Raw genomic sequence first — 27873 nt, 5'->3', positions numbered from 1 at the left:
GTTAACATGCAGTCGCATTGAGTGTGGCCTATTGCAGGTCCCTCTTAGCTATAGTATGTACGATCTACCCATTGTACCGAGGTGTGATAGCACTAACTACTCAGCTAACACCTCGAAGCGACGAAGCGAGTACTCCATGTTTGATTGGAGGGCCAAAAGGCCCCCTCCGAGCCGGACGAAGGAGGCTCATATATGGAGGCGTGAAACCTAATCGGGATGTGGCTGTGACATCGTGGGATCATGAAATTAACAACTCACGTTGAATTGCTTCGCTTTGCTCGCAATAATAATAGGTGCTGGGTTATTCTGTTCAGAAATCACTGTCTCCGTAACTGCTTCGTTCCCTGCATTTGAAGGATCAAATATTCAAGCATAGTGAGGTTCTCTGGCGGAATTCGCCACTTGGCACGCATATAGTGCAGGGCGCAAAGTGGACAAGCTGGCAGCATCCTCGACCATGTCTTCATCTACAAAGTCCTTGAAATCATCATCGTCGTCTCCCTCCTCCAAGTCATCTCCGATGTCTTGGGCTTCTTTCAGAAACTCCATGGCGCTATGTGTTGCTCTTCGCGTCTTGCTAGCGTTTGGATTGGAGTTCTATTTATCTGCTTCGGCAACGTCGTTTCAACAGCCTGCTCACTTCAGTAACTTAACAAGCGACAACGTATACTATTCTTCCCCTTCACCTAGTGGTGGAACGAACTCAGTGGTTGAGCTCATAACCACTGGACCAGGACTGCTCAGTGCCTCATCGCCTTTGACATCGTATGCGAATCTGAAGGAAGGAATGTGGTTGTATAGACGTGGTGTGGATGTATATGCAGACGGAGGGCGAAGGGTTGGTGTGGTGAGTTGAATTCCGTTCGTTCATTCCTGTTTCTTGAGAGAAGTAGTTGTTAATTGGATACCTTTTTTTTCTCTTTACGATTCTTTCTACGCGTCACGTAAAAAGTCACCGCTGTATCTCTCCTTTTCATTCCTCCATTCTTCTCTCCCAGTCCTTTCAACCACGGAATCATCCCCCCTACCCAATCTACACAGATTCCTCTCAACGCTCCTCGAAATCATCCTTTGGATAACTCCCGACGCGCTGTCAGCGTGGTTTTTGGTGAGAATATGGAGGGCCAGGACGAGGACGGGTATGTTGTCAGTGTCATCCTCGTCGTCTACATCTACGGCTTCGGCATCCTCGTCACGAGACATCCTCCTTCCCTCTCTTCTCCCAGCACTCTACCTCCTCTCCCCATTCCATATCCTCCCCTCTCTTGCGCGTTCTACGAGCGCTTGGGAAAACGCGGTGCTGTTAGGTGCCGTGGCGTGGGGATGTGAATGTGCCAGTTCAGCAGACGTAGCACCAAAGCTGGACGGAGGGCAAGACAGTGACTCCTCTTCATCGAAAGCTTCCTCACCCACTCGCTCCTCCACCTCAGATCACCCCTCTACCTCTTCCGCACAATCAAAATCCCTCCTCCTTCTTGCGCTTCGTATTCATCTCTCTCTTGATGCTATTATCCTCCTACCCCCGCTGGTTATGCTGATTCTTGCTGGCCCGGGGAGTAGGTTAATGGAGCCAGGAGCGTTTGTTCTGGCGACGCCATCCTCGGGGAAGCAACAGGACGTCCAGGTAGAGGGAGAATCCAAGGCAGAAATAAACTCGAATGCAGAGACGGTGTCCGGGTCAGAATCCAAGTCGAAATCCAATGACGAGACACAGGCAGAGTCCAAGTCGTCTCTACGTCCCCAGTCTCATCCAATCCTTCGCGCAGTCTTCCCGGTTATACTAGAGTTCTTCGTATACTTTGCCGCACTTAGCCTCGTATCAACGTTGATTGTAGGTCATTGGGGATGGATGGGTAGTACTTGGGGTGCGAGGTAAGTCTCCGCATCAAATCACTTGTTGGGGACCTCGGCTGAATTCTTCGTATTCAGCCTTTCTCTCCCATCTCTCACACCAAATCCAGGTCTCTGGTGGTATTTCTTCACAGAAATGTTCGATCATTTTAGAGCGTTTTTCTTGGTCGTGTTCGAGGTGAGCTATCGGAATGTGTTCTGTTATTTCGTCCCTTTCTTTGGAGTCTTATGGTTATTGGTGGTTCATGTGCTATTTGGGTTATCCGAATGTTGTTTCTTCGTTAGCATGTCGTCCGTGTGTGTGTACGTATGCAAGACACATTTCTCTTGCCTTCGTTTCTTCGTGTCTTCGGTTCGGATTCGGGTCTTGGTGGATCAAATCTTGTCTTTCTTCTGTTTCACCTTTTGTTTATGTTTTCATTCTTTCTCATTACGCTCGATTCGTTCATTCGTTATCCTTGATACAACTCCTACAAACCATCCATTCACTCGCTCCTCTGTGTTTCTCGATTTCTCTTCTTTGTTGTGTTTGTTAACATTCGTTCTTGGTTCACCGTGACGTTTCTTTTCGTCCCGCTTGGACTTTCGTTATCCGACCTTTCTTTCCTATGTTTTTTGAACCTCACTAATCACTTACAAATAGGTCCACTTATTGATGTACGTCGCACCGATATGCATTAAATTTCAGTGCGTTTTCTTTTTGCTCCCCCTACTCCTTCCTATCTCTCCTGTACGCATTACTTACCTCTCTTTCAACACAGACACGATCCTCTCTATGCTCTCTTCCTTCTTACTGGAATCCTCGCAACCTTCAAGCCCTACCCGACCCTCTCAGATCAGGGTCTGTTCCTCGTGATGTGGGGTATTTTTGGGGAGGTGTATCCATGTAAGTGGGTGTTCTTTGTTTTTGTTCAGTCTTTTTGTTCTTTCTTCTATTGGTTTGTGTGTACTGACTTTCTTTTTTAATATTTTACACAAACAATTGAATAACTAAATAAATTTGTGGTTCATGCTAACAATTTCTATATTTCTTCTAGTCCTCCGCACTCCCCTCCCAGCCCTTCTCACCCTCCTCCATTCCACTCTTCTCCAACCACTTTTTGCGCATTTGTGGCTCACCCATGGACGCGGGAATGCAAATTTCTATTACGCAACGACATTGGTGGGTGCATGTGCTGGGGGGATGGGTGTTGTAGATGCGGTTTGGGGAGGGTTGAGGTGTGCTCTGGAAAAGGGGGAAAATGGAAAATATAGTGACACAGGAAGTGTTGATGAGGAATGGGAAGAGAGTGAGGTGGTTACACAACAATAAAGATGTAAGAGGATCTTGTTATTGGTTTCTATTTCCAGTGTATGTAGGTTTGCTGGTTTGTCCAGGGACAGAGACAATGGATATATAACATGCTTAGATTACAGACTTTGGATTGACCAACAATACATCCACATAAGTACAAGGTATATTAACTACCTACACTCCATCACAGGTTACGCGTGCCTTGCTGCAGTTCTATGTTGCTTCAATTTCTCTGCTAACCCTTTCATTTTCTTCACTGTCTCGTTCTGGGAATACAAGACCGTTGCATGGCCACCCGCCGTACTTGGAAGCGCTGCGAGGTAATCCAAAACCGCAATAATGTAATCCGCATCATTGTCGACGGATTTCATTTCCCATGGACGACCGCGAGAGGAACGGCGAAGTTGATTGACATCCCTTAACACCTCGAAAACGCTCTCCGGATCCTTGTTTCCAAAGAACGCTATTACATCGTCCTTTTTGAGCATGGCATTCTTTTGATCCCCTGAGCGAGTCATATATGCAAAGAATTTTTCATCTTTGTCATTGTGGTCTGTGGAGTTAAGGAACATTGGCAAGATTGGCTTGAGCTTTCCATTGGGATCGGGGCGCAAGAACCTGAATATTTCTTTGCCAATGAGCAGGCCTAGTTGATGATTGTTCTCCAGTGGGAGGTTGGCAGGGGACACTGGATTATAAGAGTCTCCTATGAATCGCATGATACGAACCACCAACTCATGCTCTGGGGTTGGTAAGAAAATAGAAAGTCAGGACTTGGAGGAATGCGAACTCGATTCAGTTATGTCTTACCTACGTCAACGTTGATCAAGTTTGAGATCGTTGGTTGCGTGTGTTTCGGACTTGGTGCAGCGGAACTGGACACCAGGAAGAGAACAGCCATCAGTAATATATGCATAGAGCATCGTCGAAGGAGGGAAGATATGAAGAGCATCGTCTTTTCTTGACAGTAACGAGTTAATAGTGAACCGGTACTGGTCGTATGGAAGCAAGGACAGGTTAAAGTTAGTGTTAGTTAAGTGACCGAAGACATACAACTTTGTGTGTGTAGTGAAGATTACTTCGACCAGCAAATTTGTCCAGGTCAATGACGACTTTGAGGTCTTAAGATAAGGTTAACTAAGTCCAAATAATGCAAACAAATCCATCAGTTCACTCAAATCACATACTATTCCAAACCTACCGTACCAGCGTCAACGAGGAAAAAGATTGGGAGAATAACGAAGAATGTGCCCTCTATATAATCAGCGTCTACTGATCCAAGATTCAAGTCAAATTTTTCGCTTATGCACCAGACCTGTGACCTAGCCGAACATCAAAACCTTCACTATATACGGGTAATCTCGAGGGAACGGTGCACTTCATCTGCAAAACCTGGATATTCGGCTAAGGGTCCAAAAGCAGTTGAAAGCATTTCCCAGCAGTGAAAGCACTCAGAGCAGCCTGCTCTCAGTGCTTTTGGTACTGGGATCTGCTGGGATCTGCTCTCAGCCCTTAGCCGAATATCCATGTTTTGCAGATGTTGTAAAGTTGTAAAGTGATAAATGTGTCCCAATGTGCTATTGGAGGCAAACACTGGGTTGCATGACTCTCAAAAATTGGGTGATTTACAATACCTCATTACTTGAATCTGTGTGTTAGTGTAAGTTTAACTCAGTTGATATCGGAACAACTGATATTGTGTAAGTACCTGTTAGTGTAAGTTTAACTACGGTGTAATTAGCATATGAATGACTGAATGTACTTTGAGCTCACCTCAGTTGATATCGGAACAACTGAGGGAGCTCGTGTGTTTCTGTTGTGCGTGGTATGGTAGGTACTGTATAGTTCTAGGGTAAGCACGGCGTATACGTGTATGGTATCGTCGGTGTAGTAAAAGGTTGAGTTTTGTACGTACGTACGGAGTTGCTCCAACACTGTGCAGATGGTGCACCACCTTATCAGCCAATAACGAAGTAGCGCCGGTGAACGGCAGGGCCCACTACCAGTTAATGGGTGTCTGTGTGAGCACTAAGTACAAGGTGGATTGAACGCTGACGCAGGATGAGTAGTAAGAGGTAGTGTTTGTAGAGGTCTGTACTACAATGGGACCACACCTTGATTGGTGATGGCTAATATACTTGTATTGTAGATAGAAAAAGCGGCGCGCGTAGGGCGCGCCGCATGTAGCTGCAGCTGCCCAACCTGTAGTAGCAGCTAGTAGCAGTAGTAGTAAGTACCTCACCAACCCGAAAAGCGAATGACCAAAAGGAGATATATGACTAAAAACCGATGACAAGGGATGGCTAATTTCGAAAAAACTGGGTCTACTAAACCCTTCAACCTCTAAAGAGGTAGCAGGAATTAATATCTCCAAGCGAAGGAAGGGAAACGAAACCGACGGAGGATAAAATAGATGATAGAAGTGACTTTTAGTGATATTACAGTGAACTTATAATTTCCAAAAACTTTCAAAAGTTTACAATAAGTTTTGACTCTTACATGGAATTTATGTAAGGGCATATATTTTTTTTGCATCCTATAAGATTGCTGTAAGTAGCAATACTTACAGTCAACTTTTTGAATATTTTTAGCAAAAGATATAGTAAATTTCCCATAAATATTTAGCTTAAAAAACTAACATCAAGTTTGCTATAAATATATTGTAAGTTTGCAGACTGACAAGTAATGATATTTGCCTATTGGCTTTGCACAAGTTTAATAATTTCAGGTCAACTTTCTATGAACTTTCAATCAAAATAATGATAAACTTATGGTTAAATTACAGGATTACTTGTAACACTATGTTGTAAGGAAAATCAAGGACTTTCAATAAACTTTCAATACAACTTGGCACTTGAAAGATTTGTTTGAAGTTCACCATAAGAATTCTGCAATATATAATCTGCAAATCTAGTGACTTTGAGGAATATAATGGGAACTTATGATTTCCAAAAGACTTTTGAATGTTTACAATAAGTTTTTTCTTTTACATGAAACTTGCATAAGAATATATATATTTTTTTTGCATATCAATAGATTGCTGTAAGTAGCATTATTTACACTCAACTTCCTGAATGTTTTCAAATCAAGATAAAGTAAATTTCTTATCCAAAAAACTAACATCAAGTTTGCCATAAATATACTGTAAGTTTGCAGACTGACAAGTAATGATATGGGCCCATTGGCTTTGCACAAGCTTGATAATTTCAAGTCAACTTTCTAGTGAATTTCATTTAAGATAATGATGAACTTATGGTTAAATTACAGGACTAATTGTGACACTATGTTGTAAGGAAAATGAAAAACTTTCAATGAACTTACAAGACAACTTCTTACTTAAAAGATTTGTTTGAAGTTCACCCCAAGCCAGAAAATTTCAGGTCAACTTTTTATGGAATTTCAATTTCAATAGTGATAAACTTATGGTTAAATTACAGGACTAATTGTGACACTATGTTGTAAGGGAAATGAAAAACTTTCAATGAACTTACAAGACAACTATTGGCTCATAAGATTTAGTTGAAGTTCACCATAAGTCTAATAATTTTAGGACAACTTTCTATGAAGTTTCGATGTAAGTAGTGATAAACTTGTGGTTAAATTGCATGGCAACTTGTAACACTATGTTGGAAGGAAAATCATGGACTTTCAGGGAACTTTTGATATAACTTGTCACTTCAAAGATTGGTTTGAAGTTCATGATAAGTTTTCTGCAATATATAACCAAAAATGTGGTAATTTTGAGGAATATTATGGGGGACTTATGATCTCCAAAAACCTTGAGAAGTTTACAATAAGTTTTGACTCATATATTGAATTTAGACAAGAGTATATTTGTTTGCATGCATCATATAAAATTGCTGGAAGTAGGATTACTTACAATTAAATTTTCAATATTTTTGGAAAGAGATATAGTAATTTCCCCATAAACATTGAGCCTAAAAAACTAACATCAAATTTGCTATAAATATACTGTAAGTTTGCAGAGTGACAAGTAATGTTATCTACCTATCAAATGTGCATAGCTTTCATAATTTCAGGTCAACTGGCTACGAAATCTCACACAAAAGAAAGGGACTAGATTGACTGGACAAACAGGATAGATAGACTGGATCAACCAGACAGATGGGACAGATGGACTAGAGTGAATTGGACAGATGGGATAGATAGACTGGATTGACTGGACAGACAGGATAGATAGATTAAAACAATTGGACAGACAGAATAGATAGAGTGGATATAGTGGATAGACATGATCCACTCTATCTATTCTGTCTGTCCAATTGTTTTAATCTATCTATCCTGTCTGTCCAGTCAATCCAGTCTATCTATCCTGTCTGTCCAATTGATCTATTCTATCTATTCCACCTGTCCAATCAATCCAGTCTATCCAGTCGATCCACTCTATTTATCCTGTCTGTCAATCAATCCTGTCTATCCAGTCTGTCCAGCCAATTCACTCTATCTATCCTGTCTGTCTAATTGATCCTGTCCATCCACTCTATCCACTATATCCACTCTATCTATCCTGTCTGTCCAATTGTTTTAATCTATCTATCCTGTCTGTCCAGTCAATCCAGTCTATCTATCCCATCTGTCCAATTCACTCTAGTCCATCTGTCCCATCTGTCTGGTTGATCCAGTCTATCTATCCTGTTTGTCCAGTCAATCTAGTCCCTTTCTTTTGTGTGAGATTTCGTAGCCAGTTGACCTGAAATTATGAAAGCTATGCACATTTGATAGGTAGATAACATTACTTGTCACTCTGCAAACTTACAGTATATTTATAGCAAATTTGATGTTAGTTTTTTAGGCTCAATGTTTATGGGGAAATTACTATATCTCTTTCCAAAAATATTGAAAATTTAATTGTAAGTAATCCTACTTCCAGCAATTTTATATGATGCATGCAAACAAATATACTCTTGTCTAAATTCAATATATGAGTCAAAACTTATTGTAAACTTCTCAAGGTTTTTGGAGATCATAAGTCCCCCATAATATTCCTCAAAATTACCACATTTTTGGTTATATATTGCAGAAAACTTATCATGAACTTCAAACCAATCTTTGAAGTGACAAGTTATATCAAAAGTTCCCTGAAAGTCCATGATTTTCCTTCCAACATAGTGTTACAAGTTGCCATGCAATTTAACCACAAGTTTATCACTACTTACATCGAAACTTCATAGAAAGTTGTCCTAAAATTATTAGACTTATGGTGAACTTCAACTAAATCTTATGAGCCAATAGTTGTCTTGTAAGTTCATTGAAAGTTTTTCATTTCCCTTACAACATAGTGTCACAATTAGTCCTGTAATTTAACCATAAGTTTATCACTATTGAAATTGAAATTCCATAAAAAGTTGACCTGAAATTTTCTGGCTTGGGGTGAACTTCAAACAAATCTTTTAAGTAAGAAGTTGTCTTGTAAGTTCATTGAAAGTTTTTCATTTTCCTTACAACATAGTGTCACAATTAGTCCTGTAATTTAACCATAAGTTCATCATTATCTTAAATGAAATTCACTAGAAAGTTGACTTGAAATTATCAAGCTTGTGCAAAGCCAATGGGCCCATATCATTACTTGTCAGTCTGCAAACTTACAGTATATTTATGGCAAACTTGATGTTAGTTTTTTGGATAAGAAATTTACTTTATCTTGATTTGAAAACATTCAGGAAGTTGAGTGTAAATAATGCTACTTACAGCAATCTATTGATATGCAAAAAAAATATATATATTCTTATGCAAGTTTCATGTAAAAGAAAAAACTTATTGTAAACATTCAAAAGTCTTTTGGAAATCATAAGTTCCCATTATATTCCTCAAAGTCACTAGATTTGCAGATTATATATTGCAGAATTCTTATGGTGAACTTCAAACAAATCTTTCAAGTGCCAAGTTGTATTGAAAGTTTATTGAAAGTCCTTGATTTTCCTTACAACATAGTGTTACAAGTAATCCTGTAATTTAACCATAAGTTTATCATTATTTTGATTGAAAGTTCATAGAAAGTTGACCTGAAATTATTAAACTTGTGCAAAGCCAATAGGCAAATATCATTACTTGTCAGTCTGTGTCAAGTCCATGCCTCGGGCCTCCATTCCGCCGCTCAGTACTCCAAAGATCTGCCCTTTATTGTCCTTTCTCGCTACACATACCCTTTCGTTCTAGTCCCTTCTTATTGTCTTTTACTTTACCCTGCAGGTACTACTCGTATAGCTCCTAGTAGTTAGTCTGGCGCTCCGCACCGATGTGCCGATCCGTAGATATAAATACTGCCTGTACGCTACTGTAGTTCCTCAGTTTAATTATCAACTTAGATCTCCCTTCTCAACTTAGCTGTCGCGACGAGGCAGGAAGCGGGAGGCGGGAGGTCTGGATACACCTAAGAGCGACCGTAGCAGAGCGAAGAAGTACAGAAACAAGCACAAAGCACAGATAGGAGAAATAATGATCTCAAACAATCAGTGGGATAGCGTCAGAGGCCAATCACACCAGCAATCAAAAGGGAATCTAGTTGCCCAATGACCAAGTTAGATAGGTAGTATCTAAAAGGATATAAGTACTTGCCTAGTTGCCCAATGACCAAGAGGTCGAGATGGGGAACTAGGGCCTGTCTACTGTCCTTTATATACTACTCTTGTCTAATGAGTAAGCGATTGTAAATAACAATGCAATATAGAACAAGAGTGAGGAATCAATATATACGAGTAATAATGAGTCGATAATGAACCATAATGAACTAATCGATGAATAAGGATGAGTTGTATGGAAGCATACGGAAACAAATGGAACTAATGGGATGATTGTGTGATGAAGTACAATAAACATGTGAAAACAGATTGATGGGAACACACCGCGCTGATGGCGCATCAAAGGGCGCATCATGAGACTTCATGACATTACCCCCTTCCTTAGAGTCGATGTCCCAGCGACTAGTTGTTTACCTCGGTGAAGTTGACCATTGGCTGCCATGGTAGTGAGTGAAAGATCGTTGCTGAAATCTTCCTTGGTGCATTTGGATGTGCTGCATAAAATTCGTTAATGGCTTCGTCACTGGATCCTACCACATTTTCCTCATTTTCCCAGGTGTCATGGCCCTCGTCGTAGCCTTTCCACCAGACTAAGTACTGCAGCTTTTTCCACCATCCATGTATTCTGCTGTCTAGGATCCTGTCCACATCGTAAAATTCTTCACCATCAATGACCTCCGGCTCCGGCGGAGCTGGCAGTATTCCGTTGACTTTGTTTCCTTTCCATGGTGCCAAACGCTTGACATTAATATTGTCATGGATCTTCATCCATGTAGGAAGTGCAAGCCGGTAAGTGTGTGCCCCTGTCTTCTCAATAACTTCGAAAGGTCCTAGTCGGCGGCTTCCCAGCTTCTCACTTTTGCGTCGAATTTTTAGGTTATTGACTGAGAGCCATACGGGCTGTCCAACTTCAAAGCTAGGTTGGTTAGGGTGTTCCGCGATTGTATCTGCGATTCGTTGTTTGCTCATACATAGTGCGGCTTCTGCATCTTCCCGAGCATGGCGGAGTGCATCTAGCCGATCTGTGATCGAAGGGTATTCCTTCCAGGATCCTATGGGGATGGAGAATTCTGGGGTATATCCGTAGAGCACTTCAAATGGTGCTTTGTTGTGGGCAAAATGTACTCGAGAGTTAATAACAAATTCGGCAGTAGGAAGAAGACGGTCCCAGTCATCCTGACGTCGGCTAACATACATCCGGATATATCTTTCGATTTCTTGGTTAGCTCGTTCAGTCTGGCCATTTGTTTCAGGGTGGTACGACGTTGTTAGGGCAGATTCAATACCCAACCGTTTTAGCAAGGCCTTCATGATGTTGGCAGCAAATTGTGGTCCTCGATCAGAGATAAATCGTCTGGGCAGTCCATGAAGTCGGAAGATTTCTTTATAATAGAAGTCGGCAACTCCTTCGGCAGTAAGTTCGGTTGTAGTGGGGAAGCAGTGAATCATTTTGGAGTAATGGTCTGTGAAGGTGATTGCCGCATTGTGTCCATCTTGTGTCATCGGTAGTTCTCCAATGAGGTCCACACCGATGTCCTGCCATGGTCCTCCTGGTACAGGCAGAGGCTCTAGAGATGATTGTGGCTGCAGCCTTACACGTCTTTGTTGACAGTTGTCACATCCTTCCACATACTTATCAACAAATGATCGAACCGTAGGCCACCAAAACTGTCGGCTGACTAACTCTAGGGTGCGGTGCTTTCCTGGGTGACCAGCTGTGAGTGCGTCATGACACTGTGCTATGACATCCCGGCGTAGTTGAGGATCAGGTGGGACATACACCCGGCCTTTGTAATAGACAATTCCTTCCTTCTCTTCCCATTCTGCTAGACCATTCACAAGTTTGTGGGGTCCATGTGTCTTCAATTTACGTAGTCCTTCAAGAACCTCAGATTCTCGCTCGCTTGCCTTCCGAATGCACTCCTCAAGGGGGTTTTGGAACAGGATGGCTTTAGCAGCTCGGAGGAAGTGTTCTGGCCGTAAAACTATTTGTTGCTGGTTGTCATCAGCATCCATAACCTCGAGTCGAGAGACTCGGGAGAGAGCGTCAGCTTGTGCATTTGCTTTGCCAGCCCTATGTGTAAGAGTAAAGTCAAACCGCGAGAGCCACAGGGCCCATCTTGCTTGTCGCCGGCTTAGATCCTGTGCAGTTCGCCAGTATTCCAGGTTTCGATGGTCGGTCACAATTTCAAAGGGGTTTGGGAGTCCTTCTAGGAAGTGTCGCCAGTCTTTCAGGGCTTCGATGATGGCTAACATCTCTCGGTAGTAGATTTCATAGTTCCGCTCTGCAGGGTCCATGGAAGCCGATCGAAATGCCACGGGATGCCAAAGTCCATCTCCTTGCTGTTGTAATAGCGCCCCTCCAGTTGCAAACCCAGAAGCATCCACTTCGATACGTGTCGGTTTGTCGGGATCCCAGAGGACTAGAATGGGTGCTGTGGTAAAAGCTTCTTTTAACGCCTCAAATGCTACCTGTTCATTGGTACCCCAAGACCATCCCACCCCCTTCTTGGTGAGGTCATTCAGTGCTCGCGCCTTTTTAGCGAATCCATCAATGAAGCGTCTGTAGAAGTTAGCAAAGCCTAGGAATCCTCGGACATCTCGGAGGCAGGTTGGGGCTGGCCAGTTCTTAACCGCCTCAACTTTGACAGGATCCATACGAACCTCTCCCTCGCTGATGATTAGGCCCAGGTATTCAATAGAGGTTTGTTCAAATTCGCACTTCTCAGGGCGGAGATAGAGGTCATTCTTGGCTAATCATTCCAAAACTTCATGAACTATTTTCCAGTGTTCCTGTAGGGATGCGGAAAAGATGAGGATATCATCCAGATACACAGCTACTTTTCCTGCCGCGATAAGGTCAGCAAAAATGGAGTTCATAAGGGCCTGGAACGTAGCTGGCGAGTTGGTGAGGCCGAAGAACATGACCAGTGGTTCAAAGAGTCCCCGGTTAGTGGAGAAAGCTGCTTTCCACTCATGGCCTTCCTTGATCCGGACGTTATTGTAACCCCATCATACGTCAAACTTGGTGAAGTATTTGGCTTGTCGTAGACAATTGATGATGTCAGCGACCAGAGGGAGAGGATAACGATTCTTGACAGTGTATTCATTCAGACGTCGATAGTCCTGTATGAATCGTAGTTTGCCATCCTTTTTCTTTACAAAGAAGACAGGTGAGGAAAGTGGTGATTTGGATGGTCGGATATATCCTTTCCGGAGATTGTCTTCCAGGAATCGATCTAGTTCTTTCTGCTCATTTACTGACATTGGGTAGATTTTGGTGCGTAGAGTTTTGGGGGCATCGGGTTTTAGGTCAATAGCGTGATCCCAGGGTTTGTGTTCAGGTAGTCGTTCGGATTCTTTCTCAGAAAATACTTTTGCATAACATTGATATGGCTCAGGCACCATCTCTTCGAATGTTTTCTGGGGCTTATCTTTATTTGCTGCTTCGGCAAGCTGTTGGGAATAGGTGTACCCGGCAGCACACCATAGCTCTTCTGTTACCTCTTGGATAAACCCAGCACGGAGCCAAGCACGACGTCGTTTGCGATTTCCAGTCAAGCAATACAGTGGACTTCCTGATTCCTCAAAGACTAGCTCATCTTCCGAGGACGTGCCAGTTTCAGCTGTCTCTGGACCTAGCTCAGTTTTTGGAACAGTGTGAGGAAGGCCATTTGATTCTGCTCTGTTAGGTTCTAGGATTTGTTCTGTATTTCCTCCGACATTGGGTTCTTTGGGCTCTGGGATCTCCTCGATAGCTACATGATGCTGAATCTTTGGCTTTGCAGGAATCTGGATCTGCCCATCACGCCAATTGATGTCAGGGTTGACCTTATGTAACCAAGGGAGCCCTAAAATTACGTCTTCAGATCCAATGTTTGTAACTAGGAATTCTAAGATCTGGGGTTGATTTTGGTCCACCCTGGCCAGAAGTCGAGCAGAATGAGTGATCCGCCCTGCTAAATTAGCGGTTCCATCAATATTGTAAAGTTCAATGGGGCGGGGTAGGGATCGAACGTAGATATGATGCTTGTTAACAAATTTTTTGTGTAGAAAGAGACCAGTGGCACCGGAATCAATCATAGCTGCACTTGTTGTACTCCGGAATCGTCCTTTAAGCTCTATGGGCACACGGAAATGGGATATATCATTGAATTCTAGTGCGCTAATAGTACAGGAGGTGATAGAGGCATATACAGACGATGGAGATCTTAAGTACAACTTGGGGAACGACGCTGCAGTGGTGGCGGGTTCCCAATTTAAAAATTCTTGTGTAATTCGGCAATTTGCCCAGCAAGAACTTGCTGGTTGGCTGCAAGTTCCTTTAGTAGCGCGGCAAGATCTGGTGTAGCAGCAATGATGGTACCCGGAGCGGCAGACTGAGTTGTATCCGGAATGCCGGTAGCATTGATGGTAGTAGCCTTCCTTCCAGGGAGTCCTAAGAACTAACGACGGCACACAGCCTCTACATGGCCATTGAGGCCACAGTGTCGACAGATGTCCCGTTCATGGTGGCCATCGGCCTTGCGATGTTCCTTAGATCCACATCCATAGCATCGTCCTATCATGAAGCGACGAAAGGCATCAGGAGATCGAGTGGTGGTGGCATCAATGTCCATAGCATTTGGGTCTTGAGTAGGCGCAGTGAATGGGGTCGCAACAGTGGTGGGTCTAAAGTTGGTCAGGATTCCATCATCGACCAGTTTCTTTCCTTGCTCCCACGCTCGAGTAATTTGTTGGTTGTCTACGTCGATGGCTGCTTCAATCAGTTCCTGAAGGGAGCCAGTGGGGCGGGTTGTGAATACAAGACCATCTTTTACTCGATCTGCAAGGTGATCGTAGAACCGGTCTTGCAAGTCTTTGTCTGAGTAGCCAGTGCGGTCTGCATACTGTTGGAAGGTAGAGGCATAGGTTCCCACCGTGGTCCTATTCTGGTAGAGCCGTTTAAGGAGCTGCTTGGCATCGGCCGAGGCATCTGTGGTCTCAAAACGTGTTTTGAAAGTTGTAACAAATTCTTCCCATGTATCGTATGGGAAAGGTACTCCTGAGCCAGTTATACTTGATCTATTAATTGTTTCGGAGATAGGAGTGGCCCAGATAGCTGCATCCCCCTCAAGGTATGTAATGGCGGATGTGATTTTCTTTTTATGATCCGGGGAGAGAGCAGGGATAGAGCTGGCCCACAGCTCAAAGGCAGCTAGGAAGCGCCGGGCATCTTCTCCTCGCTTTCCATTGTAGTTCTGTGGCTTGCCAACACTTTTGGTAGTGCTGAGGCCACTTACTAGCTCAGAGACCACATCTTGGAGCTTAGCCTGGTTTTTTGTAAGTTCTGTAATAGCGTCTCGAACATCCTGTGCTGAGGACATGTCTTCTTCAGGGATTGATTGTATTTCGATATCGGGGTCAGCTGTGGTCTCAGTGACAGCAGGAGCTAATGGTTCCGCAGATGCTAGCGGAGGTGCAGGAGTGGAAGTAGTAGGAGTACTGATTCGTCCTACCCTGGCAGGTGGTGCTGGTCTGTGGATGGGTTGGTAACGGTCGGTCGGACTTGCGTCAAATGTGTTCTCGTATCGATTAGGGCACGGTTGTCTGGAGCAGGGTTCCCACTCTTCTTCTTCAGCGTCCCAGTAGCAAGTGGTGTTAGTTGCAGTATCATGCGCGTGAAAGTGGTTGGAGCAATCAATGTTGACTCCGAAGGTAGACGTGGTGGGTGCCTTGTAAGATCAGCTCACCAAGCTGATGGTACAAGTAGAAGATCTCGACCTAATGTCGCGACGAGGCAGGAAGCGGGAGGCGGGAGGTCTGGATACGCCTAAGAGTGACTGTAGCAGAGCGAAGAAGTACAGAAACAAGCACAAAGCACAGATAGGAGAAATAATGATCTCAAACAATCAGTGGGATAGCGTCAGAGGCCAATCACACCAGTAATCAAAAGGGAATCTAGTTGCCCAATGACCAAGTTAGATAGGTAGTATCTAAAAGGATACAAGTACTTGCCTAGTTGCCCAATGACCAAGAGGTCGAGATGGGGAACTAGGGCCTGTCTACTGTCCTTTATATACTACTCTTGTCTAATGAGTAAGCGATTGTAAATAACAATGCAATATAGAACAAGAGTGAGGAATCAATATATATGAGTAATAATGAGTCGATAATGAACCATAATGAACTAATCGATGAATAAGGATGAGTTGTATGGAAGCGTACGGAAACAAATGGAACTAATGGGATGATCATGTGATGAAGTACAATAAACATGTGAAAACAGATTGATGGGAACACACCGCGCTGATGGCGCATCAAAGGGCGCATCATGAGACTTTATGACATTAGCTCTTCTCTAAGTCTTCAGGCTCAACGCCTTGGAGTACGTTCTACTTGACCTTAGGACTTGAACGTTCTCTGGTCCGCTCCACGTCATCGGCGTTACCGCCGCTCCGACTTGGCTGCTACTTAGCTCCTCCCTCTATACTCTCGATCTCCGGGGACTAACGGCGTAACGGTGGTGTTGTTAATAACTTCACTACTGTCCCACTCGTCTTCCGCACTTACACACCTTGTGGCCTTGGCACGGTTTCACGGTGTACATGATCTTAACAGTCTGCAAACTTACAATATATTTATAGCAAACTTGATATTAGTTTTTTAAGCTAAATATTTATGGGAAATTTACTATATCTTTTGCTAAAAATATTCAAAAAGTTGACTGTAAGTATTGCTACTTACAGCAATCTTATAGGATGCAAAAAAAATATATGCCCTTACATAAATTCCATGTAAGAGTCAAAACTTATTGTAAACTTTTGAAAGTTTTCGGAAATTATAAGTTTACTGTAATATCACTAAAAGTCACGTGATTTGAGGGCTTTTCCGCCCAGTGTAGATTTGCCGTCTCGTCTGTTCCCGGAATTATGGGCGGTACTATGGTTCACAGCCTGAGGGTACTTCCGATTTCTTGAATATTGCGAATAATATCTTAAATTTTTGAGTAAATAAAAGTCTGAGTAGACAGTCTTATTTAGAATCATGTTAAGCTTGTCTTTTGTCTTACATGTTAAAGTAGATAAGGCATAAACAGAGCGTCGGACCATGACCGAGGAAAAACAGGGTACCTCTGCATCTTGGGTCACACTGAGTCACATCAATGCCGCTGCTCGGCACTCTGGCACACTTGGCCATTTGATGCCGGGTTCAGGCAGAACTCGTGTTGATCAGTACATCGAACTTAAGTAGATTGAGGATAATAAATGATTCAAGCAATTAATTTCATACATAAAAACTCTGAAATGCAAAAGTTACTTTGGATCATCTACATTGTGATGGGGAACAGGGCGAGGATGAGGCTGCAAAACTGAGCTACTAAAAGTTGTCGGTGACAGTGATGATGAGCTGTGAGGTAGTGGTGGGGGAACTGAGTAGATAGCAGTAGTAAATTGAGATGGTGACTAGTTTTCGGATGCAACCGGATGGTAATGATGTGCATGGAGAGGAAGTGGCATTTGTTGCAATTGACCAAAGAAGGGCGGAGAGGAGAGAGATAAGTGATACGTGGACAGTGAATATGATGATGGACCTGGTGCGAACAATGATGGACCTGGTGCGAACAATGATGGACCTGGTGCGGATGATGATGGACCTGGTGCGAATGATGATGGACCCAGTGAGAATGAAGATGGACCCAATGAAAATGAAGATGGTTCTGGTGATGGAGACCGTTGAGAAGGAGGAAGTAGACGACAGGAAGACGGGCCTGGATGAGCATCGTTTGGTGGGTCTTTACGCTTGTGCATTCGTTCAAAGAGACCAATATAACGAGGATGCTTTTTCAGCTCTGGGTGAGCATCAAAATGAGCATGAAGGCAAACACAAAGAGCGTCCTGTGTCGCATCCTTCAATGGAACCCCCAGAGAGAAAGCAATGTCGACCAAAGCTTTTTTACTCATCGAGTTCAGGCTCCCGGAAAACTCTATGCCCAACCTTTCTTGCTCAGCATGTCGAATGGCATCAACCTTTTCTGCTTCAGCTTTCTGCATCTCCCTCTCAGCCTCAACCTTCTGCATTTGCACCTTCTTTGCAGCATCCTGTTCTATCTCCTTCCTCACTTCCCTTGACGTGAGCACCTGCGCAGAAGTCGGGACCCTTTTCGATGATTCCTTCTTTTTGAGCTTGGCATTGTATTGATGTTTATAGACTGCAAGTTGTTGGCCGGCGAAAACAGCGTGAGCTTGAGCAGCGTCACACTGAGCTTTGAAAGAAGCTGACTCTAGTTGGAGACCAGCATTCTCCCACTCGAGATTGGCAATTTTGTGTCGAAGCCGGGCAAGTTCTTCTGACCGTGCAGATGAGGCAGTAGAAAGTTACTGTACAGAAGAGGGGGTCGAAGATTGAAGTGACAGTGAAGAAGACATGGCAGAGAGTTGGGAGGTCTGAGAACATGTATGCCGCCATTCGAGTTGCAACGTGGCAGAGAGTTGGGAGGTCTGAGAACGTGTATACCGCCATTGGAGTTGCGTGGAGGTAGCCGACTGAGAAGCATCATCTGATGCGAATTCCAAATCTGATTCTAATTCTGAGGAATTAGAATCTCCATAGCTTTCATCGCCTTCATCGCCTTCTTCACCTTCTTCACCTTGTTTGCCTCCTTCCAACATGATCAAGGCCTCAGCATTGAACAATGCATCTTCCGATGACATATCGGGAGCTCGCGGCAATTGTCTAGGGAAGGAATCAGGGAGGTGAACTTTGGTTGAAGAAGCAATGGAAGGAGCAAAATCCACGTGAGTAAAGACATCAGGATTGAATGGATTAATTCCTGATTTTCGCCACACTTGCAGAATGGTTGACTCCTTGAATGCAGTCATTCGGCATTGCCAATACTCCTTCACAACATTGCGCGATGACATTGGCTCCCCAGTTTCTTCAAGGATCTCATCACAACGGTTAAACCAGGCTGCTTGGAGAGGTCCGAAATAGCCAACATTTAGTGGTTGGAGGCGATGGGTAGTATGCGAGGAAGGACATACCAGGATAATATTATTCTCAAGGGCAAGATCTACCCATTCTTTACTGATATGAGACTGATGACCATCAAACAACAGGACTATGGGTTTATTGGAAAGGCCGTTTGCCTCCCTCCGCGCAGTTGCTTGAGGTACAAAGTTCTGTTTGAACCATTGGAAACTGATCTCATTGTCAGTCCAGCCATTTTCCAAAGTAGCTAACCTGTATCGAAGTGATAATAGATTCAAGCTAGAGAATTAAGGTATGCTTACAAGATTTCATCATCAACAGCTGCCCACTCATCATACATTGTCTTTCCAGAAAACACAAAACATGGTTTGATTGGAGCGGTACCATCTGCACAAACACAGTCGACTATGGTCACTAGCTCGAGCTTGTCGCTGTGCATGCAATACATTTTCTGATCCTTGCGTGAAAAGAAGTATCATTGCTGTGAGTTCTTCCGAACTCCTCCCATCTGTATACCTTTCTCATCTACGTTGTACACCAACTCCCAAGGCACTTCTCCCTTCTTCAATATGTTCATCAGGAAAAACGTCCACTGATAATGTTTGGTAATTCCCATTAACATGCGTATATTCATGATATTTTTTGAAGTTTCGGGCCATAGCTTAATTTGCATAATTTCAGTAATTTTCCAGCCCTAGTTGTGAATCCTCGTAATTTACAACAGTTACTATTGGCTTCTGTAAAGGATAGATTAAATTAGAATACCTTTCAGACGATGTTTGGTTTCTTTCGGAAAGTGTAGAGTAAAGCAGAGTGCCTAACGTAGAACCTAAAACAAAGCATCATAAGATTCAAATAGTATATCTATCTATACTGATTGTATTCTTGCGATATTTGGACAATCATGTATTAACGAAACAATAGCATTGAGTTAATTATACCATATTAGTTAGGATAGTACGGTAGGACAAATGCAAGGAATTAAAAACAAGGGTATGACACGATAGGATAAGGAGAGACTTGTAAGACAAAATATGTATCAGGCGAAATTAGAGCGTGGAATCAATCCTGCTTCCTTCATTGGTAGCGTCTGCAGCTGTAACAGGCTGCTTGTTGACCTTATTGGAAGCTTGAGCAGGCGGGTTGCCATCATGGTTGCCATTTCCGTTGTAGTCATCATCATCCTGTTCGATGGCAGACCAGTCAATGGTATCATAAACTTGTTGGTTGGTCATGCTGTGCATTGACGACACAGCACCACTTGAGAAACGGAATTAGTTACGATGAGCAATGAGGTGTAAGAAAGCTCACGATGACTCGATATAGAGATTATGCATGAGTCGATGGTATTTCATGCGATTTCTTTTCTGAATTCCGTCGAGAATTTCAAGGGACAACTTCCAAACTCCATCAAGTTCCTTAGTCGGGAAGTTGTCCTTGATGCCACTGGAGAAATCTTGGATACAGGCGTGGATCTGAGTGGTTGTAAGACATATGATTACAAATTATGAACAGAAACGCACCGCTGTGCTTGCAAGTGCAACCAAAGCTTTCGGGACTTCCAACTCATTGGGCTTCTCTTGAATTGACAAAACAAACACGTCACTGTATCGCTTGATGATACCACTATAGTATGTAGAAGAGAAAAAAGCGGCACCCATGTACCCCGCAAATACTGGGTGCTCGAAAGGCCGACTGTAATCATACTTGTACCTTTCATCCTATAATGTGACAAGACATGAATTTTGGTGTTTTAGTAAAATGATATCGTGCCACGTACCGAGATACTGGGTGTTTGAGGATAGAAATATGTGCGCCTCTGCACCAGATTGATTGCTGGGGCAGTGCCACTAGCGTGAGAGAGGTTGAAAGCCCCAAGTACGACGGAGAAGTGGTCCTTTAGTTGCGATCTTTCGGTCCCAATACGGTGACTGACCTGGAAGAAAGTGTGAGGATTGACTATGACAAGCTAACAATGACGTACATAGGATATCAGCGGCTTAGCATACGCATTGTTTTCACCATGTTCCAAACGGTCACATACATCATATTCACCATCAAATCCTTCGTCAGTTGCTACTCGAATGAGTGCGGCGTAGCCAATCTGTTTTAAGGATGCTGAACCAACCGGTGAAAAGGTGGTATCGAGGAGTATGTTGCGTTTGCCAAGAGTAATGGCTTTTTCAATTACACTCAACATAACTGCTGGTTGGCCAGAAAGGGGACCGAGAGTGAAAGTACGATTATGAGAAATAGTATTGATTTTGGTGCGTTCTTTCCACTTCAGCTCGGATTTGGAATCTGACACAGATGTAGAAGTAGCTGTTCTAGGACCTTGAACTGCTTGGGAAGTAGGAAGCACCGTTTCTGAAACTCGAGGAAGCTAGAAGTAAATATTGAGTGAGTAATTATGCGTACTCAAAATATCACGTACCTCAAATTCGAGCTTTTGTGACCTTCGACTAGCCATAGCCTGAGTGCAATACCAGTTCAAGATGTGAAATCTCAATAGTATTTGTTCACGTACTCTCGAAATAACCAGCCGTTGTTTTCCTGAGTTGCCATGGGGATGCGAGAGGGACCTGCGACTTGGAGTGGGTTCCATAAGTTCAGGCTCGCCATCAATCTCCATATCTGACAACTGTCTCTCCTCGAAGAAGATAGAGTCATCGTCATAACTGGCATTAGAATGAGAGCCTGTAGAACATTCAGAAAATCAGAATGATACACATGATCAATTGTAAATGCTAATTCGCACGTACGTTCAGTGTTTCCTTCTTCCTCCGTGCCATTTGTGAACACAGCGCCCTGAAAATGTTTCATGAATGAGAATCTAGAGCTCCGTGTATGATTACCTCTTCTGCTAAGTGTTGACCTGCTCCCAAATCATCTTGAGGATTGTCCATGGAAGCATCAGAACCAAGAGCCGGGTCATTGGAATCATTGCCAGAGCTAGATTCAGATTCATCGTCGTCCTCTTGCAGATACTGACTACCATGATGCAAAGTTACTGGAGCGATCTTTGCTTTTTTTCTAGGAGGCGCCTCTGAAGAAATATGAGTAAGCTTGTGTCATCATCGAAGTAATAATCCACCTTCTGCAGACTCTACGCCAGTATCATCGGCATTGATGTCAATATAAACTGGTCCATGCTTAATGGCTATAGAATGGTGAGGGACACACGAGTTGTTCACAGAAATAGAAACACGAACATTTTCTTGTAGATGGCTTTGGTACTGGAACTACAACAGGCCTTTTGGTCTTCCTTTGCCGCAGTATTGCTACACAGAATATCAATCATTATTCGAAAAGGAAGTCCAGTACGACTCACCACTCCTAGGTGGGTCAACTCTCTGCCTTGGCTGGGAATCCTTTTTTTGTAAGCTCATAGGTGTAGCTTTCTGTGTTCAAGCTCGAGTTTGAGGCCGGGTGACAGGAGTTATGGAATTCCCTTGACCAGGTGTTCTCGTTGGGTCTGAATTCGCTGGCGCATAATTTTGAGGTAAGTCAGCCTGTGAAACTCTGCCCTTACGGCTAGACATTGTAAATGATTTGGATATATGAAAGAAAAGTAAGACAAAAGGAGAATGAAAAGAAGGAAAGAAAGTGAGTAACAAGCAAATTCATTTTGAACATGCACTGCTCGGTTTTGAAGCGGCGGCATGTACTTTAGGGCACCGGCTGAACGAAAAATTTCCTCTGTTTACCACCTTTACTTCATATAATGTCTACTGGTGCAGAATTGGACCCCTCCACATACAAATGTTCAGGATGTAGTCGTCAATTTTCACGTGCATCATACTTCATTCAGCATCTTGAGAAGACTTCAAAGCCTCAGTGCATGGCTGCGCATGAGGACTTGAAGAAAACTATCCACCACAGCCGGTTTATGCCTCAGAAGACCCCTCCTACGTATCGTTCTCCTGAACTATCCAAAATCAGCCCTTCTGCTCCTTCAGTTCCTCCTCTAGATACAGAGCATGATCTCTATGTTACCACTCCGCAATCTGTCAGTGATTTCTATGGCCACGACTATTCCGACGAAGATTTTCCGGGATTCGATGAAGATTACAATGGCATGGGAGGAGATATAGATAATGACTCTGAAGATGAAGAACAGCTTCCACCTGAGCTCGAAGATGCTTGGGAGCTTCCTCGGGTACCCGCTTCTAGTGCTGAACATAATGTAGATGTGGATGCCATTCCCACTCTATCAACCGAAAGATCATTTCTCCGAGACCTGCCTTCACACCGCGATGGCATTCATGTCGAAAGTTTTGGAGGTCAGGCGGGAGCACCTGTCAAGGGCAGGAATTCACGCAATCCAGTCCTTTATAGTTCTCGAGATGGGTTTTTGCAGTATAGATCCCATATTCCACATAAAGGTGAAAATCCTTGGTCACCGTTTGCCTCACAGATGGACTGGGAAGTGGCGAAATGGGCGAAAACACGGGGAACTGGATCGACTGCTTTCAGCGACTTGCTTGCTGTTGACGGTGTATGTTCTTTATTGTCATCTCCCCTTCGCTATGACTAAGTTGTTGAATTCTACAGGTATACAAAGCATTAGGACTTTCATACTGTAATAGTGCAGAGCTTAATCATATTATTGATACGGAAATCCCTGCTCGGAGGCCTGCATTTACACGTAAAGAGGTTGTGATCGGTGGAGAAGCCTTTGACTTATATAAACGACCTATTGAGGACTGTATACGCGCACTCTATGGCTCCCCAGATCATGCGCGCTATCTCTGTGTTTCTCCTGAACGACATTACTCCGATGCAAACAAGACTCAGAGGCTTTATCATGACATGCACACCGGGAAGTGGTGGTGGAATACTCAGGTATGACATGCCATTTAATCATTGTTCGTATGATAATGTTTGCCATCCTTACAGGTCCAGCTCGAGCAAGATAAACCTGGTGCTACTATTGTTCCAGTCATCATTTCCAGTGACAAAACTCAAATCACACTTTTTCGAAATAAGTCTGCGTACCCTGTATATCTTACCATCGGGAATCTCCCTAAGGAAGTTCGACGAAAACCCTCACAGCAGGCCCAAATTCTCCTCGCTTATCTTCCTACCACCCGTCTACAGCACCTACCTACTAAGGCAGCCCGGAGGCGCGCTGTGTCGAATCTCTTTCATGCATGCATGGGGAGTATCCTCGCACCTCTGAAAAGTGCAGGCATTGACGGAATTATCATGACCAGTGGTGACGGTGTCAGGCGGCGGTGTCACCCGATCCTCGCTGCTTATATTGGAGATTATCCCGAACAGATGCTTGTTTCATGTGGGTACTATGGACGCAGTCCAATCTGCATGGTGGCGAAGCATGAGCTGGGAGAATACCCTTGTACAGCAGAGTACCGTGATGCAATTCAAGCTATCGAAGTGGCCCACTTAATTGGTACAGATGAATGGGCTCAAAGTTGTGCGGCTGCCAACATGAAACCTGTCCAACATCCTTTTTGGGAAGATCTTCCCTATACCGACATTTTCTGTTCCATCACTCCCGACCTCCTTCACCAGCTATACCAAGGGGTTATGAAACACTTGATTAAGTGGATTACTGCTATCGTTGGAGCGGGAGAAGTTGATGCGCGAGTACGTCGATTACCAGCAAAGCATGGCATGCGTCATTTCCACAAGGGAATCACAACACTTTCCCGTGTCAGTGGTACCGAACACAAGCAGATGTGTATGTTTCTTCTCAGCCTTGTCATTGACGTGCCAAGGCTGGCGCCAGCAAAGTCCCGCAGATTGATCACAGCTACCCGTTCATTACTGGATTTCCTCTACATGTCTAGCTTTCCCATTCACAGTGACGAATCTCTTACCTCTGTCGATGCCGCTCTTGCTCTATTTCATGAGAATAAAGATATTTTCATTGAGCTTGGTGCCCGAGAGCACTTTAACATCCCCAAAATCCATTTTCTATGTCACTATGTCCGCGCTTTCAAACTATTTGGCACATCGGACAACTATAATACAGAAGCAACAGAGCGTCTTCACATTGACTTTGCAAAAGATGCATATCGTGCTTCTAATCGCAAGGACGAGTACTCACAGATGACAAAATGGTTGGAGAGGCAAGAGAAAGTCAATCATCATGCGAGTTACATTGCGTGGCAACAGTCACAGCCACAACTTGACATTCCTTCTCCTACCACCATCTCAGGTGTACGATACGATTTTCCAGGATCTCAAAAAACGTTGCATGACATGCAGTGCCCACTTACACAACATTTCGCCAAATTTCCCACTGTGAAGACAGTATCAATCTCAAAACTTGAGGAAAGAAGCTTACTTGGTTACGGCGCCACTCAGTTTGAGTATGCTTTGAAACGGTTCATTTCCCAATTTCGCAATCCCGAATTTACTCCTGCTGAGGTCAACGAAATGGCATCATTTCTTTCTCTTCCGTTTCGTGGTGTGCCAGTTTGGCATAGGATGAAATTCCGAAACGAAGATTTATATGGCAAGAAGACTCTTGATGTTGTATCTGCCCATCCTCGTCGCCTCAATGCTCAGGGCCAGGTCCGCCAGACGTCCCAATTTGATGCTGCTCTGATCCGTGTTCAGAAGGATGATGACAATGGCAAGTTTTTGCAAGGTACGTGTTGTGTTCTGTTGTACCTGCACGTTCGCTCATGCACTCTATTTCAGGATGTCAGATAGGGCGTGTCCGGGCTATTTTCTCCCTCCCAAAGCAACACTTGAACCGACTGTTTCCCGCAAATGTGACTCCGCCTGTCCACCTTGCTTATGTTGAATGGTTCACTAAGTTCACGCAGAGGCCCGAACCATACTCTCTTCTTTACCATGTCAAGCCTCAATTTTGTAGAGATGGATCACGAGCAGTTTCTGTAGTTCCGGTTGATATGATCAAGCAGAGTGTTTGTTTGTATCCTAGGTGGGGTGGAACAGCACCTCCGCAATGGACACATGAGTCAGTACTTGACCAGTGTCCCTCCTTTTATCTGAGCCCATTTACAGATATACATATGTACTTCAACCTGTCGTAGTTACAAGTAATCAGAATTAGACTACGCAGTCCGGATTTCTTCTATTCACACGAGAGAGCGTTCCTACAACCTGTAGAAGCCTGTAGATTGCTCAAATATCTTCAGAACTGCACGATTCTTGCTAATATTATTTGTATTTGGCTGAACTACGCATGGACATCCTATTTTTTGCTTAGCTATAGACCCCTCGAGCTCTACGATGTTTTCGATATGGGCCTGATACGAGGTAAGAAGCGGCATGTCGGCAACAACCTTCTGTTCGATCCGGGTCCGAAGTTTACTGCTCCCAGCTTCCACCAGGCCGCAAACTTCATCAGAAATGCTGTCAGAAGCAACAGCTAAAACTGACTGTGGTATGTATGATTTGCATTACATTATGACTATAGACAGCTAAGAGTATTCAAAACTTCGAAAATGTTCTGTCATTATCTTAAATACTTGTAGTTGTTGCGTTATGTGAATTTTTGCAATCTTATTGAAATCTTACATGAACTTCCCAAACATTATCAGTGGACGTTTTTCCTGATGTTGTTGAGCTCCTTGAATTGTGAAGTTGAAAGCCTGCGCTCACTTGGGGTCTAAACCTGATCTGCGCGCTGACTTTATCAAGTCTCTGTATTTCTTCAGGAACTTTTGTATCCATGTATCTGAAACACTCGCTTCAGCTACCTTCATCCCCTTTGCCAACATGATTGCTTTTACCTTTGGTCGAAGGGTATGTGTTAAGATCATGTACACCGTGTAACCGTGCCAGAGGCCACAAGGTATCTAAGTGCGGGAGGTCGAGTGGGACAGTAGTGAAGTTATTAACAACACCGCCGTTACGCTGTTAGTCCCCAGAGACCGAAAGTACAGAAGGGAGGAGCTAAGTAGCAGCCAAGCCGGAGCGGCGGCAACGCCGGTGATGAGGAGCGAACCAAAGAACGTCTAAGTCCTAAGGTAGAGTAGAACATACTTCAAGGCGTTGAGTCCGAAGACTTAGAGAAGGGCTAAGTTGGGAAGAGAGATCTAAGTTGATAATTAAACTGAGGAACTACAGTAGCGTACAGGCAGTATTTATATCTACGGAACGGTGCATTGGTGCGGAGCGCCAGACTAACTACTAGGAGCTATACGAGTAGTACCTGCAGGGTAAAGTAAAAGACAATAAGGAGGGACTAGAACGAAAGGGTATGTGTAGCGAGAAAGAACAATAAGAGTGAGATTACAATAAACAGTGGATCTTCAGAATACCAAGTGGCGGAATAGAGGCCCGAGGCATGGACTTGACAGTACATTTGCAGATTGGCAGTCCTGTAAAGCTAAGAAAGCCTATCCAGTCAGCAAGGACACTCTGCTCAGCTTCGTTAAGGAGCATCTCCTTCTTGTGTGCTTTCTTCCTTGGCTGTATGCCTTTCAATCACTTTCAGAGAGTGTCATATGGGACGTTGAACCAAATCGAAGCTTTGCATGCATTGTACTTTGGATCAGTGGATATGAGAAAGCTCTCCTTTGCTTGCTGGATACAAGCCTCGACCTCATCGTTGACCTTCTGTGGCCTTTGTCTGGCACTTCGTAGATATTTTGGCTTGGTCATGTCCTTGGTGATGAGTCCAAGCCGTGAAAGGTAGAGGTTTGCCGAGGCTATGGCATGAGGCTGGATCAAACATTGTCATGTCGCATACCCTCCTCACTTTATGTGCTTGTTGAATCTCTATAACATATTGGATTGCTTTTAAATTTGCTATGCTAGCTGATGAGAACCTCTACTTAATACCCATGTCATTTCTACAGCTATCTACCAGCTCTTTGTATGGTTCCTGAGGCTTCAATCTAAAGTCACATTACAGTATTTTGGTCTTGTACATATGCATCCCCTCAATACAATCTATTTCGTATAGTACAGTATGTTTATAGAGAACCTAGAAAGTACTACATAAACAGTTTGAGAGCATTTATTGACCTAAAACATTCATAATATGAGATTTTCAAAAATGCGGAAGTACCCTGTTTACGGAAGTACCCTGTGAACCATAGTAGCACCATTCGAGATTGCAGTCGAGGTCACATCACCTTGTTTGCAAATCACCTTGCTTGCATAGGTCCTTTTCCATGTCAGTTTGTTTAGCGCACATGAAGATTTTACCACGCTGATATGCTGACTCTGGGCTATGCATAAAATGCTAATGCAAGCTTTAACACTCACACC

The 27873-nt window shown here is 43.7% G+C and overlaps 5 protein-coding genes across 5 annotated transcripts; 2 read left to right on the top strand and 3 right to left on the bottom strand.

Moving 5' to 3' along the window:
* Positions 1 to 120: 120 nt before the first annotated feature.
* C8R40DRAFT_1116038 (GPI transamidase subunit PIG-U-domain-containing protein) lies at positions 121 to 3276 on the top strand. The gene is made up of 7 exons (XM_046228578.1): positions 121 to 205; positions 257 to 847; positions 953 to 1872; positions 1930 to 2029; positions 2495 to 2538; positions 2613 to 2737; positions 2889 to 3276. Exons 2-7 carry the CDS (start codon positions 458 to 460, stop codon positions 3161 to 3163), a joined length of 1854 nt encoding a protein of 617 aa, XP_046083965.1. The 5' UTR covers positions 121 to 205; positions 257 to 457; the 3' UTR covers positions 3164 to 3276.
* On the bottom strand, positions 3277 to 4427 carry C8R40DRAFT_1266726 (uncharacterized protein). Its single transcript, XM_046233943.1, has 4 exons — positions 4347 to 4427; positions 4199 to 4282; positions 3956 to 4137; positions 3277 to 3887 (listed from the first exon to the last, which is right to left on the bottom strand). Exons 3-4 carry the CDS (start codon positions 4095 to 4097, stop codon positions 3337 to 3339), a joined length of 693 nt encoding a protein of 230 aa, XP_046083964.1. The 5' UTR covers positions 4098 to 4137; positions 4199 to 4282; positions 4347 to 4427; the 3' UTR covers positions 3277 to 3336.
* A 14528-nt stretch (positions 4428 to 18955) lies between these two features.
* Positions 18956 to 19447, bottom strand: C8R40DRAFT_1200134 (uncharacterized protein). The gene is made up of 2 exons (XM_046233114.1): positions 19420 to 19447; positions 18956 to 19361 (listed from the first exon to the last, which is right to left on the bottom strand). The coding sequence occupies exon 2, from the start codon at positions 19325 to 19327 to the stop codon at positions 19130 to 19132; it is 198 nt and encodes a 65-aa protein (XP_046083963.1). The 5' UTR covers positions 19328 to 19361; positions 19420 to 19447; the 3' UTR covers positions 18956 to 19129.
* A 92-nt stretch (positions 19448 to 19539) lies between these two features.
* On the bottom strand, positions 19540 to 20618 carry C8R40DRAFT_1116028 (uncharacterized protein). The gene is made up of 4 exons (XM_046228577.1): positions 20435 to 20618; positions 20178 to 20375; positions 19966 to 20129; positions 19540 to 19914 (listed from the first exon to the last, which is right to left on the bottom strand). The coding sequence occupies exons 2-4, from the start codon at positions 20313 to 20315 to the stop codon at positions 19704 to 19706; spliced, it is 513 nt and encodes a 170-aa protein (XP_046083962.1). The 5' UTR covers positions 20316 to 20375; positions 20435 to 20618; the 3' UTR covers positions 19540 to 19703.
* Positions 20619 to 22915: 2297 nt separating this feature from the next.
* Positions 22916 to 25732, top strand: C8R40DRAFT_1150820 (uncharacterized protein). The gene is given in 4 exon segments (XM_046229550.1): positions 22916 to 23152; positions 23209 to 23499; positions 23554 to 25262; positions 25274 to 25732. The coding sequence occupies 4 exon segments, from the start codon at positions 23072 to 23074 to the stop codon at positions 25683 to 25685; spliced, it is 2493 nt and encodes an 830-aa protein (XP_046083961.1). The 5' UTR covers positions 22916 to 23071; the 3' UTR covers positions 25686 to 25732.
* The last annotated feature ends 2141 nt before the right edge of the window (positions 25733 to 27873 follow it).

This window comes from Lentinula edodes, assembly GCF_021015755.1.
Source record: "Lentinula edodes strain Le(Bin) 0899 ss11 chromosome Unknown C8R40scaffold_29, whole genome shotgun sequence".
Lineage (NCBI taxonomy): Eukaryota > Fungi > Basidiomycota > Agaricomycetes > Agaricales > Omphalotaceae > Lentinula > Lentinula edodes.
Note: the sequence above shows the minus strand (reverse complement) of the source record. Positions and strands in the feature narration are given on the sequence as shown.